The sequence below is a fragment of the Furipterus horrens genome, unplaced genomic scaffold (genome assembly GCF_987537825.1).
Source record: "Furipterus horrens unplaced genomic scaffold, mFurHor1.1.pri manual_scaffold_10, whole genome shotgun sequence".
Taxonomy (NCBI): Eukaryota; Metazoa; Chordata; class Mammalia; order Chiroptera; family Furipteridae; genus Furipterus; species Furipterus horrens.
In genome coordinates this window covers 28,939,695-28,953,724 of record NW_028327180.1, presented here as the reverse complement: position 1 = coordinate 28,953,724, position 14,030 = coordinate 28,939,695, and the positions used below count along the sequence as shown (strand labels likewise).

At 40.9% G+C, this 14,030-nt stretch overlaps 1 protein-coding gene across 1 annotated transcript in view; it reads left to right on the top strand.

The window, feature by feature from the left end:
- Positions 1–14,030, top strand: part of SH3RF1 (SH3 domain containing ring finger 1) — a 152,086-nt gene that overhangs the window by 127,337 nt on the left and 10,719 nt on the right. The window contains exons 7-10 of the mRNA XM_090288850.1: positions 257–417; positions 1,587–1,757; positions 4,184–4,443; positions 5,318–5,658. Of these exons, the coding sequence (XP_090144976.1) occupies positions 257–417; positions 1,587–1,757; positions 4,184–4,443; positions 5,318–5,658 (933 nt within the window). The remainder of the gene's footprint in view (positions 1–256; positions 418–1,586; positions 1,758–4,183; positions 4,444–5,317; positions 5,659–14,030) is intronic.

Genomic DNA, 14,030 nt, shown 5'->3' with positions numbered 1-14,030 from the left:
ACTTACCTGTTTGCTGGAAAAGGTTGCTGTGGCTTTAAGATGTTATAGGAGGACAAGATAGGAGTTTTGTTGTTTTGTTTTGTTTTGTTTTTTTAAGGAGGCTTTCCTATTAGGTAGCCTGCTGGTTCTGCTCTGTTTGGATTACATTAAAAACTTTTCCCTTGGATTTCTGATTCCTTTTCCTTCCCACCTTGCCTAAGAGATGTAAATAAATGTTTTGTTCCTTTTTGCCCCCTGTGTTTCTTTCTTATATTAGACTATGAATCCTCCCCTTCCACCGCCCCCTCTTCTGGCCTCCACACCACCGGGTGCTGCTGCCGCCGCCACCGCTGCTGCTGCTGCTGGAATGGGACTGAGGCCCACAGCGGGACCCACCGACCAGATTGCACATTTACGACCTCAAACTCGCCCCAGCGTGTAAGTGAGGGTGTCATTTATTACTGCTTAAATGCTCATTGCAGGCTACGTCCCCACAGCAGAGGTCAAGAAACATCTTTCTGATAGGAGCTGGTGACAGGTGTGTGGCTTACCAGGGTGGCTTGTGTTCTGCGGACTCCCACCCAGTCATGCCCATAATGAGGCAACTGCTGCCACAACGTGGGCCTGACGCAGGAGCTCGCCGGCAGCCGTCCCGCTGAGGGCAGGCCTTCCACAGTGGAGGGAGGCAGAGCCGTTTGCTTCCTCGTCGTTTGAGATGTGGAAGGAACTGCCTTTGGAGCCTCCTGTCTTCATGTTTGTTTCTGCCTTAGGACACTAAGGAATGGGAAGCTATTCCACCCACATCAGAGAGAGCTGTCCGTAGTATGCATGCGAAACGCTGTAAACCCCCAGCAGGAAGTCTCCAGAAAGGTCTAAGGAGATCTTGTTCAGGGTTGATCCATGGCAGAATACAGCTCGATTTTTGTGGCTCTTATATTGTGTGAGTTTATACAATACACAGAGCGGTTTAGAGCCCTGGTAAGAACAATTGGTTTGCATAGCCTACCTGGTTTCCATATGTTGGGGGCACGGTCACCTTGCATTGTGGGGTTGTTTTGTACTCTCTGTGATCTGGACTTTTATTTTCCTTTGATTTTTTTCAAACTCAGTATTGTTCCTGGCTGAGCATACAAAAGCAGGTGCAGCCCAAACCTCTAGGTCCAGCTTGTGTGTGGAAGGCAGCATGTTGTGCTTCCCAGTGGGATTTTTTTTACCATATATCCTCATTTGGGGCTACTTCCCAAGTCTAACAAGTGCCATTTAAATAGCTCAATTGTCCCAGTGGGCACCTAATTTCCAGCAGCAGGGTAAGCACTCTGGGGAGCTGCATTAATTCTTCCACACCCAGCAAACAGCATTTGGTGGATAGTCTCCTTCCCACTGGGAGGACCAGGTTGGCAGTTCTTCATCAGGAAGGCCTCTGCCTTTTCAGTGTGGATGGGAAAACCTTTTTAAATGGACAGGTGCCAATACTACTGACAAGTTAAAGGATTACACTTTCTGTTTATATTTGTACAAGATGTTCAAGACTATATCAAAGGCAAGTTTTGAGCATCTTGGGTTTTGTCGGTTACTCAGCCCAAAATAAAATATTCTTTCTATTATAGGTATGTTGCTATATATCCATACACTCCCCGGAAAGAGGATGAGCTGGAGCTGAGAAAAGGGGAGATGTTTTTAGTGTTTGAACGTTGCCAGGATGGCTGGTTCAAAGGGACATCGATGCATACCAGCAAGATAGGGGTTTTCCCCGGTAATTATGTGGCACCAGTCACAAGGTATGGTTTTGAATAAATGGTTTACTAAGTTCTACACAGAGAAGCTTTGTTCTTTTTCATGGCTCTCAGCCTATCCAGATTCCTTCTCACATTATAATTGCTTATTGCAAGCCAACGTTTAAAAAATCCATATCTCTGTGTGCTGAGATCCCTTCTAACTCTGGCAGTCTTAGCTTACTGTTCCCATGGATATATGTGAAATTGTAGGTTTCTATGAATAAAGGTACTGGGTTTTAAGTTATTTGCTTTAAGTGATATATAGAAGACTCAACTAGACCATTTTCAATATTTTTCTGCTTGAAAATAAAAAGTATAATGTTTGATATAAACAAAAGCTTTATTATTAATACTTATGTGTCTATAATGCTTACTATGTGCCAGGCAGGGAGATTTCTAAATGCATTTCACACATTAACTCTAAATCCTTAAACAACTTATTATTGTAGTTTCTGTTATTATCCTCACTTGATAGATGAGGAAATGGAGGTTCAAAGAGATTAAATAACTTGTCGGATATGACATAGTGAAGAAGTGCTCAAACCCAGGTGGTCTGGCTCTAAATTCCAATAGCTTGATTACCTCTAAATTTAGGCAATTATTAATAATTTCTGTAATACAGACAAATAAAATTCCTTAAATATAGCACAAATCCTTTATCTTTCTTTACTGAAGGTGACTTTGCTCCCCAGGTGAATTTGGCACTTAGGGATACATTTTTGATGGTCATTATGAGAGGGGAGGAGGGGAGAGACATTGCTGTTGGCATCTAGTGCATAGAAGTTATGGATGCTGCTAAAGACCCAACAGAACACAGGACAGCCTTCCACAGAAAGGAATTATCTGACCCCAAATGTCACTGAGGTTGAGAAACTCTGTTATAGGGTAATGGAAAGTAAGAGCTTTTAGATACACAAAATGTTCTTTTTTTATTTAGAGAGAAGTCTACCTTTTGGTGACTTAGGAAAGCAGCCTTGGAAACTGAATGAAGTGACCTATAATGGATGGCATTGACATTGAGGGAGCCTCAGTTTTTGGCCACTGGGCTCTTAAGTAGTCCAGGATTAACTGTGTTAAATCATTCCCTAAACCCTCTGATTTTGAATAAATGGCTTAATGAATTGACATGTATGTCAGATGTTGGCCTTGATTTATAGGTTGGCCAGCAGCCTAATCAAATGAAAATCAGTATTGTTGCAGATGGTGACAGGATGCTAGCTTCAATTAGACTTGCAGATTTTTAATCAAGATAAACCTTCTCTTCTGTGTATGTTAAAATCTACTTTCAGGATCCAGAAGATGGTAGATAGATCCTCCCTGCTGGGAAAAAAACAAAACAAAACAAAAACAAACCACAAAAACAAGTAAGGGAAGTAAAATAAACCAAACAACAACAAAATATTAAGTTAATAAAAGAAAACATTTTCATAAGACTCAAAAACAAATGATTTAAGGCCTCTGGAGAGATGCGTACTTAGAGTTCTTTGTTATTCATCAAAGTAAATAATAAGGACATTCAAGTTAATGAAATATTTTACTTAGTGGAAAGATACTATAAATAGAATTGTTGTTTCAGTGAATTTAGGATATCAAAAACATTACATTACACAAAACCCTACCAAACTTTATTTAATTAAATTCAACCAGATTTGTTCAGGGCTGGGTGTATCACTATAACTGTGAGTCCTGGAGAAATGGAAAAGAACTATTTCACGCTGGCCCTGTCTTCAAGTAACTTTTATTGAGTCAGAAATATTTAATGAGGAATTTACTAAAACATAACACCACATTTTATAATCAGCGTCATAGAAGAAAGAAATGCATATAAAATAGAGTCATAAAGTCTTAAGCCTGAGCCTTGGCAAGGCTTCTTGAAATGATGGGATTTCTGCTGAATCTTGAAGCGTAAGTGAGATTAGGGTGAGGTTAAGAGAAGACAGAACGAACTTCACAGAGAGTGTATATATATATGTGTCTCTGCACACACATGCATGTACATAAGCACTGGATGATGTGGGGCTGGGGGCAAGTAGGGAGAAGGGCAGAAAACATGATCAAGGCCATGGAAGTGTGGTGATTGTAAGGTGACAAACCTGGCTTCTTGGATAGATGAAGGGGAATCCAGGGCCTAATGTCAGTGGAGAGGTTTGGCCTTGGTATGGAATGCTGAGCTCAGCAGCTGTATGTTCTTGAGCAGAATATGATGTATGGTTTTCTGTGACTCAGAATACATTTCAAGACCTTTCTCTGCCTCAGGGCCATTGTTTGTTTGAATTTGCAATTCTTACACTTTATAAAAATAATTCCATTCATTTTTAAAATGTTTTGCCTTAAAGCTTTGCGTCCCTTTTAGAGAGGGGATGTTTAATTGTTCTGTTTCCCACTTTGCTGATAGACTGATTGGACTGTCTGTGTTTCTGTCTTGGCAGGGCGGTGACAAATGCTTCCCAAGCTAAAGTTCCTGTGTCTACAGCTGGTCAGACAAGTCGGGGGGCGACCATGGTCAGTCCTTCCACTGGAGGAGGGTCTGCCCAGAAGCTCCAGGGAAATGGTATGGCTGGGAGTCCCAGTGTTGTCCCCACAGCCGTGGTGTCAGCAGCTCACGTCCACACAAGTCCACAAGCTAAGGTTTTGTTGAACATGACTGGGCAGATGACAGTCAACCAAGCCCGCAATGTTGTGAGGACAGGTAAGGAGGAAGCCAGACTGGAAATGATCAGAAAGAGGGTTGCCTGCCTGATATCAGACCTTTTATGACAAATGTTGAGAAAAGCAGTTGTGATACTGAAATAACAAATAACAGGAACTAGAAGTAGGCACTGTCTAAGCAACGGCACTTGACACCTGCTCATTTGGGCTAAGCCTGCTCCGCAGGTTAATTCAAGCCTGACCTACAGATTAAAAGCCTGAAAAAAATTAGGCTGATCCTAAGAACATCAGTAATATTGGGGAATATGACTTCTGTCGTCAAGATCATACGATCTCAAATATCACTGCTGCTAGCTGTGTGTCTACCACGTAATAGTGTGCTAATGACTTATTATGAATTTAGTCACAGGTCTATGTTAGACCCAATGGGACCTTAAATAGTTTTTTTCCTTCTATAGCATTGAAAACTTAACAAGAGTCTTGTGTAACAATGGGAGTAAATGTGTGACTTATATCTGAAAAACCAAAAGAAAGAAAATGGTTAATAAAAAGAGAGAGATTAATTTTTTTAGAGGACTGGAGGCCAGTGTAGTTTGATGATGAAGACCACCACCAGAAACTGGCATGTCTCTAACTGTGGTGGAAAGGCCTCCTTTCTCTAACTGAAGGGCCTCAGGGCTACAGCTGAACTTCCAGGCACTCAACAGACTCAAGGGCTGTTCTGGAAGGGAAATGGCATCTAGGGACCCAGCTAAGATTAAGTGCTTTTAAACCACCATACATCTATTATTTATTGTAATAAATGCAGTAACATCCTTTCATTATGGTCTGATGCAATGAAATGACTCATGTTTTGATGAGTAGCATTTACTGGAAAGCTGAATTTTACCGTGTTCCCTCCTGTCATTGACTAGTTTTGGCACACAACCAAGAACGCCCTACGGCAGCAGTGACGCCCATCCAAGTACAGAACGCCACAGGTCTGGGGCCTGCAGCTGTGGGCCTGCCCCATCATCCCATGGCCTCCCCACAGCCTCCGCCTCCAATGTCTGCTGGCAGTGTGGGTCGAGCTGGTGCCCCCCTAGCCTGCACTGCAGCTGCTCCGATGACCTCGCCCAGCATCACCGCCGCCTCTCTAGAGACCGAGCCCACTAGCCAGATAATGGCCATTCTCTCTGGACTTCCCACCTCCCCTGACAGCACTTCTTCAGCTTGTGGGAACAGTTCAGCAGCCAAACCAGACAAGGATAGTAAAGTAAGACCTCCATCCTCTTTCTCTGCTTATATTTTGTCCCGTCATTTCTACTAATGAAAGGACTCATTCAGCGGCCCTTCAGGTGCTCACCATGCACAGTCACTGGGCAGGTGCTAGATTCGTGTTTCTCTGCATTTGAACACCCACTGGTTGCCAGGCCCTGCGTTAGATGCTATTAGTCACTTCTGCACCTGCAGCTTACATCTCATGGAGAAATTCCCTTTCCCCTTATTCACTCTTTCATTGTTTTTCTGTCCTTAATTCTTCCTGTCCAGTCAATTTTGCTTTTTGTTAGTAGGCCTTCAGTGTGTGTATACTGTATATATGACATACGAAGGTCTTACAAAGGGGATAAAACTGTTGATCAGAAGTGTTATTTGTGGATTTATTGTTTTCTATCAAGTACTTGATCATAATCAGCATGGATCGTTTTCTCTTGACTTGAAATATAGGGGAAAATTGTTTTGTAAAACCATTGATCTTTATAAAATCTCTCAATTGGGGCTGGATTTCAAACTATAGATGGAAAACTTGTTTCAAAGACTAATCTATGGTTGAGTTTGGAGACAGGTGGTTGGAGACAAGGGAAATTGATGATGATTTTGGAAATTGATGAAAGAGAAGAGTGATAACAAAGGCTGGATAATTGTGTTATAGTCATGACCTTTCCCTCAGTATGTTATGTGTTTCTCCTTTTATACAATAAAACTCGTTCTAGGAAACTCTAGGGTAATCATAAACTCTTAGCCACCTGGTTCCGTGGTAATAGATGTTGCCCTATTTAAATGCTTAAGTGAGCCTGTAAATAGGGATTTATAAGAAAATAAACTTTGCAGCCTACTAAAAAGTTAATATTTAATTGTTGGGTTAACATGAGCAGTTTGAAAAAGATTGGTATCTGTTCAGCGTTTATAATTAACTACACTAAACTTGTACTCAAGCTGACATGTTCAGTTTTGTCAATATCTTTAAAAGAATTATTTTATAGTTTAGATTTTAAAGTTTTGGAAGAGTGTGTCTCCGGGCCCTTGTCACTGAGGAGAGCAGGGACTCTTCAGCCCCTGCCCTCCCAGAAAAGATCTCATTGACTCTGCCGCATGAAAGGGACCTGTGCTAGCCAGAAAAATGGCTCCCAATAGATGTCCATGTCAGAATGTTTTCCCCCACAGCAAAAGGAATTTTACAGTGTGATTAAATTAAAGGTTTTAAAGGGATTATCCTGGATAGGGTGGGGTGAATATAATCGCAAAGATCTTCATGCAGGGGAGACAGGAGGATCAGGGCCAGAGAAGATGTGACCTCAGAAGTAGAAATCAGAGTGATTCAAGGAGGGAGTCACAGCCAAGAAATGCAAGTAGCTTCTAGAATCTGGAAAAGGCAATGAAACAGATTCTTCCCTAGGGCCGCCAGAAGGCATGCAGCCCTGCCAACACCTTGATGTTAGGACCTGATTTTTATCCCATGTGGTAAATTAATACAAGACCTTACGTGGGTATACTGTTGAGTACCCACCCTTGACAAATGGCCTCTGGCCTCTGTTTGGGTACCATATTGACCATGAGCACCCTAGCTTCAGAGTGTCCCATGCCATTTTATTTTAAGATGCTGTGTGGAAAATGCTGGTCTCCATTCTATATGGGATGCCTTAAGGTATTTCAGAGTTATTTTCTTTTTTTGTATGTGGATACAGTCTTGAACTTTTTTCACTGTTCTTTGTGCTACAGGTTACAAATTTTCCCTTCCTATATACTACCTCATTTAATGTTCCAAGTCCACTAACGGGACTTTTCCTGATCGATATAAGTTCAGTAATTCCATGATTAACAAGACTGGAGTGTCATTTAGCAATTTCTCCATCCTGTCTACAAAGATATCATGGAAGAACTTTCCAACCCCCATTGAGATCCAAATGTCTTTTACATTCTCCCATCCAAACAGTTCCCCAGTGGCCACATGGATTGGGCTGTTACTTATTGTTAGCGAGCATCTCCTACAGGAGCCTCCCCCTCAAAGTCTCATTTCCTTTCCTAAGTAAATCTTTCATCGATACACTATTCTAGAATTTTTCCAGATGGTATTCAAAGTGCATTGTTGTCTGTTTTTTGAAAATTAGGGCTACGCATGCCCTTCTCTGGCCTGTTGAGTTGATCTAATCCCAGATTCACCAGGATCTGTTGAAGATCATTGGTTTTATGTTAGCTGTAAATTTCCTCTGTACACTGGGGTAAATTCAGCCTATCAAGAGTAGTCATTTGATCTCTAAATCCCAGTCTCTTCATCTATTTTCATCTTATCAAGGTTTGTCCTTCCTTTCCAGTCTGAAGAATATCCTTGCCTTTCTTCATACCATCTGAGAACCACAGTCCATCCCAAACAGCAGGTTTCTGTCTTTCTTGTTCTCATTTCAAACGTAACTTTAAAGCAATGCAGGCCCCCTACCCTCTTTTTTTTTGGCTTTTAGCATTTTTTTTTTTTTTGCAACTTTAAGCTCATACGGGCCATGATTATGTTCTTTCATATAGGCCCTTCTCTTGATCTCTTTGTAAGAGTCTTTTAAAAATCTGAGCCCATTAGGCCGCTTCCTGGGGGAGTCACATTAGTACCTTTGGATGCCTCTACATTTTCTTCTGTTGGGATAATTTGCAGTTGAATGGTTAGACTTTAATTCTGGAGAGCCCGCCCTCTTGAAGTATCTTTCCTTTTGAGTTTCAGGACATGCATGTATTTCCTTTGAACTTTTAAAATACGTTCTTTTAAACTTTAGAGTTCAAATCTAACTTCTCTTTGAGCACTTCTAAGTTCTCAATATTTCTGCTTCAGCAGCCAAACATCTTCACCCCCTACCTGGTCTCAGCGTTCCCCCAGTTGATCAGAATTAGATCCAAAGTTGCAGTTTGCTCAACTTTCTTTGAGATTAACTAATCTGAAAGTCAAGGAAAAAGTATATCAGAGATTCTAATTTTAGTTGAGACTTCCAGCAAATATTGAGGCACTTGGCCACTCCATTGTTATTTCTGTCTTCCTTTGTCATTCTGTGATCAGCATCACCCATTTACTTAAACTCTCCAGGCATTGTGGGGTGTATCCCCCAAATGATAGCTTGTCAACTGCCCTCTTCTCTTCTCTGTGCCCAGTGCTCTGCTGTGGGCCACCACTGATGTGCCACAGCGGCATGTGCCTTCTGATGTGCACACAGGACCATTGGCAGCTCTGCACCTTAACTTCCTTTTGAGAAATATTTTATTTGGAACTCCTGTATCACAGAGGCTCAGAAAATGTGTTTTTGTCCCTGATTTAAAGTCTCCAGCTAATTTAGTCTGGTAACTGCATTCTGTGATTTGATGAGCAGGCATCTGAAACTTTGTAATATCTTCCCAAACATCATTTCATTTAATTCTTGATTGAAATCCTGGGCCTTTTTGCCATTACTGTTGTTCTTTCTGTGAGATTTCTGATGTCTTCTACAATTACCAGTTTAACAGCTTTTTCTGGACATTTTTCTAACTTCATTTTCAGTTTAAAGGCTCCATTATTTGGTTAGCTAGTCTCCAAGCAAATGTGTTTCCCAATCCTTATAAGATAATCATGTATCTGTATATATATATTGTTATTGTGTTTTCTTCTTATAAAAAATTAATTCTACATATTTATTTAGAAGTTAGAGCAAATCCAGACATCCAAACAAAACCTAAATATGATCCAATATTTCAAAGAAAACCATTAATATTATTATTATTATTATGTATATCTTTTTTTCCCTATATGCCAAAATATAAAAAAATATTATTTTGGTATACTAAGCTTTCATCTAGAAAATCAAATCTTTTCCATCAGCACCAATTATGTAATTAGCTGTTCTTATACTCTCTAAATTTTGTTAAAAGATAAACTGGGGCACATTAAAAATTTAAGAGTTTATTTGACTAAATGTCTATTAAAGTTAGGCAACACCAAACCAGAAGTGGTCAGGAATGGTCTACCAACAGGAGTCAGGGGCAAGACTTTTACAGAGAAGAGAGGAAGCAAAGCAAGGAAATTATTTGATTGGCTGTAATTTGAGTAGTTTCCTTATTTGGGAAAGCCTCATTGGCTGTTTGTTACTGATTGTCCCTTAGGTACTGATTTCTTAATCATGAGGCATTTACAGGTTCAGGTTTTGATGTGCTATGGTAGGCTGCTAAAGCATTAGAACAACCTCAGTCTAATGGCCTCTAGTGAAACCTCGAATGGTTTAATTAATTTAAGAGTTTTAACCCTCACATCAGAAAAAAAGAAACCACCTCTAATGCTCCATGCCAAGTGCTTCCATTTCCTATCCCTGCCTTCCTAGTGTGGAGATGCCTCATAAGTCTGCTGTGACATTGTGATTCATTCCCACAGGAATCAGCAGGAGTGGGTGTTGGTTCTTATGCTCTCTGACGTATCCCAGATGTGTTCCTGAAAGACAGCACTTCTACAAGGGGTCAGCATTTAGTGCCTCACCCCACTCCCCAAATTCCTAATGACTTTCTTCCTTAAGGAATGACCCACAGGTTTTCTTCCATCAACCTGCTAATGTCTGGGGAACTTTGCTGTTAGTCTTGGTTTTCTCGAGAAGAGGATCCATCTAGTTTTTAAATGCCCATTTTCTTCTATTCTGAACACATGTCCTGAAGTCCCTACTAATCACTTTCTTTGCTCACAGAACCTTCCGTTTTCCCCAGTTCTCATTTTGTTGTCAAAAACAAGGTGGTCTGTGAGCTTCGCCATTTCATTTTCTTAAGGAGAAGCTCACCCTTCCTGGTAAGTGGTCGGAGTCGCTGCTTCTGCCCCTGCCAACAGCTGGGATCCAGACTAGGTCTGGACAGTGTAGATCTGAGCACAGTGTTCAGCTCTGGGAGACCTTTGTGACCAGCAGCCTTAGGTGAATGTGTCTGCTCTTAGAGATGACGCCTGTGCTGAACTCACAGAAGAGTGGGGCTTGGTTCAGGTGTCACCCCTTACTAGCAGTGTGATTGTCGGCAAACTTAGAGAGGTTTAGGCGATGAGAATACCATGGATGCCTAGCTCATTAGGTGGATGTGAGGAATAAATGTGGAAGAATAAATGTGGGAATCCTTATAAATGTGTTTAATAAGATTTTTTGAATCCAGTTGGTGCTTAACCATCTCTAGAATTTCACTTGGCCTCTCTCTTTCTCTGTGCATTTCTTTAAAAAATGCTTTCCTGCCCCTCCCCAGACAGCACCCCTGCCCCCACCAGTCATTCTCTCGCCCCTTACCCTGCTTTATTTTTCTCCAGAGCACCTGTTTTACAGCCATGTTGGGGTCTGTGCTAGAGTATATGAACTGCTTCTTGTGTCGCTCACTATTGTATTCCCAGAGCCGAGCACATTGTTGGTTCATATATGACACTCAAGAAATATTTGTTGAAACAATGAGTGGACAATCATATGAATTAAGCTTTTGAAATCCCCTACCTGAGAACAACAACTCTGATTATTAGGAGTCTGACTGCGTAGAGTTTTGATGACCAATGGCCTGGAAGACTGTTTATCTTTTGTTGCTTACTCTGTACATCAGAGGTCATGGAGAAGAATAAGAGGAAGACTCAGGGGTAGAATGTGGTTAATTGGCTGTCACTCTTATGAAATGTATTTTTGCTTGGAAAGGATCTCTGACTTGGTATTTCCCGTATTGTACTTATTCTTTGTAATGTGACTGATAGAAAGTTATTAAGTTGGTGTTCAGAAATTATTTTTATATGTAAAAATTACTCATTCTGGTATCTGGTGATGATTTTCTGACATGAATAGTTTTCATTTTTTTTGTCTGACATGAATTTTTAAATCATCAAATCTTCTGAAGAGAAAATTATGACTATAAGTCATCATTTCATCTGAGCATAATTTCTTGGGAAGCCCACAAGAGAAGAATTATAAAGGGTTATGTTAAAAGATATGCCCCTTGTTTTTATGCATGCTAATGTTACATTTTAAAAATTGCTTTATTAGTTCATCTAGTTTTCATTTCTGCCATTGGATTAAAAAAAAACCAAAAACAAAGGTGCCCTTAGATGATAACAATGAGTTTGCACAATTATCTCTCTCATGTGGCACATTGTTCTGCTCACTCAGAGAATATCAGAATGTGATATTAAAAGCACAGCTCCTTGGAATTCGGGCAGCATCTTTTCCATGTTAACACCCCCCCACCCCCCCACCCCCGCGCCTACCCACACACCCCACGACAACACCTAAATCCTCTGCCTTCTGCTCTGTGGGCCGCTGACATCAGCTAATGATGATAACATGTCCCCTAGAAATCATTAAAGCAATCTGTATTTAATGTGTTTAATCATTTTAAATGAAGCAAGTCATCTCTCTTCTTAATCACTTTAGAGGCTGTTCCCTGAGCGCCATTCAGTTAGCTGATATTTTTCTGAGTGCCTAGACTGAGCTTTTAAGAAACCTCTTTAGCTGTGGCTTGCTGAGACTGTAATTTATCAATGGACTAGATGTTCTCAGTACATCTGTAGGGGTCCAGGGATTAGAGAGTGCTTTCTCAAATCATGGCAGACATAGCTGGAAGCTGTGGCTGACTGCTGCTTTCGATGTTACTCTTTCCCAGCTCCTTTTCCGGCCCCCCACACCTCAGGTTCCCTTAAAGAAGTATAGCAGCTGCTCTGGCAGGTGTTTCATCAGGTCACTTCCTTGGCTGTTGTGTAGAGGGAAGTCTTCATCACCACTGGATAATCCAGAATATCCTCTTACTTTTTTAGTCCTGGGATGAGCTAAATATTTCCCCTCCTTCCTCCTGCCTCATCCTCCTGAGGCTCTAGGCTCTGCACCTGGATGTGATACAGAGTTGGTGAGGTTCAGGCACTGCACTCGAGCAGGTAGTCTAACCTTTGAGGGTCATTACTGTGAAATTAGATAAGTGAAGCAATAGCTAGTAAGGTGCACTGAGGCCAGGCCTGAAAGGAGAGATGCCAAAGAATATTCCTCTGGCTGCGCTGGGGAGAAAGAGGTTCTGCAGTTGATTGATTGGCTTTTCTCATCTGCAGCCTGAGTTGAGCGTGTACAGAAATGACAGTATCCCCACTGTCTCACCCCTCCTCTGTTTCTCACCCGTGAGTTGGCACATCCTGTGAGCTGCGTTAGGTAAATGGGGCATGTGGTGGTGCCGTCTCCCCAGATGCCTTTTCATTGCTTGATAAATGATTACTTCTGTCTCTTCCTTTTTTCCTGCCATTCTGTGTCTAATGACACTGTATTATTATGGAGTCAGACTCTCTTTTTCCCCAAGGGATTTCTCCTGAGTGTGAACTAACCCATATTCCCAAGAAAAATTCCTCAATGTTACATCTCCATGTCGGCCCCTCATAATTCTGTTTTTTCTATTAGTGGAACCTCAATAATTCTAATTTGCCTAATAGAGTTTTCTAAAGAATTGTTTCTCTATGAAATGTTTTATTTTCAAGCCATATTTCCATTTAGGGGACTAATTGATGTATTTGACATCTTAGTAAAACATTGTAAAGTGATGCTTGTTACCTATTCTTGGTCATCAGAAAGAACATTAACATTTTGGGTTTGGGAATGAAGGGGAGCTAGCTGTAGATCTGGTTTTCCGAGAGGAGCAAAGAACAAAACTGCCAAAAGAGACAAAGACTCAAGAGATGGCTTCTCTGGGGTGATACTGCTGGGGAAAAATTCCTATTTATACATTTGCTTGCAAAAAGAGACATACACTGGTTTTGATTATACTGAAGCTTTCTTTAAATTTTTTGTAGAGTTGTTTTTGGCTTTCTAAATAAGAATGTACAATACAAACGGTTTGACTTCTGTTAGTTTTGGCTTGTTAGATTTTATAAAAGTGACACGTGAGAAGTAGCTTAGCCCTTAACTCTCATCAAGACATCACTACCTATAAATATAAGAAGTCAAGTCTGTGGATAGAGAGTAAAATGCCCTTAAGTTTATGTTTAATTCGGCATACAAGAACTAGGATAGGCAAAATTTCAAGAGATTAAATCCATAATCTGAAATTTCCATTCTGTCCTAAAATGTCTGCTCCTGCCGTCACCAAGCCTGAGATGTGAATTGGTGAATTTTTTGCTTTATGTCTTTTTTATCTGCTCATCCTACCTCAGTAGAAGATAGTGATGAACGATGAAATGCCCCCAAACAAGCAAAAACAGGCAGGCAGAAAGGGGGGAGAAAGAGCAGCACACTGTCTGGTTAATACCACACAGAACTGACAGGTAGCTTATGGTTAACAAAATCACCCCAGAAATAATTTTAAAATATCAAACCAAAAATTGAAACTACGGTGCCCTGTAGATTACAACACAACAGTACTACTGTCTGTCTTCAATTGATGTACCTTTTT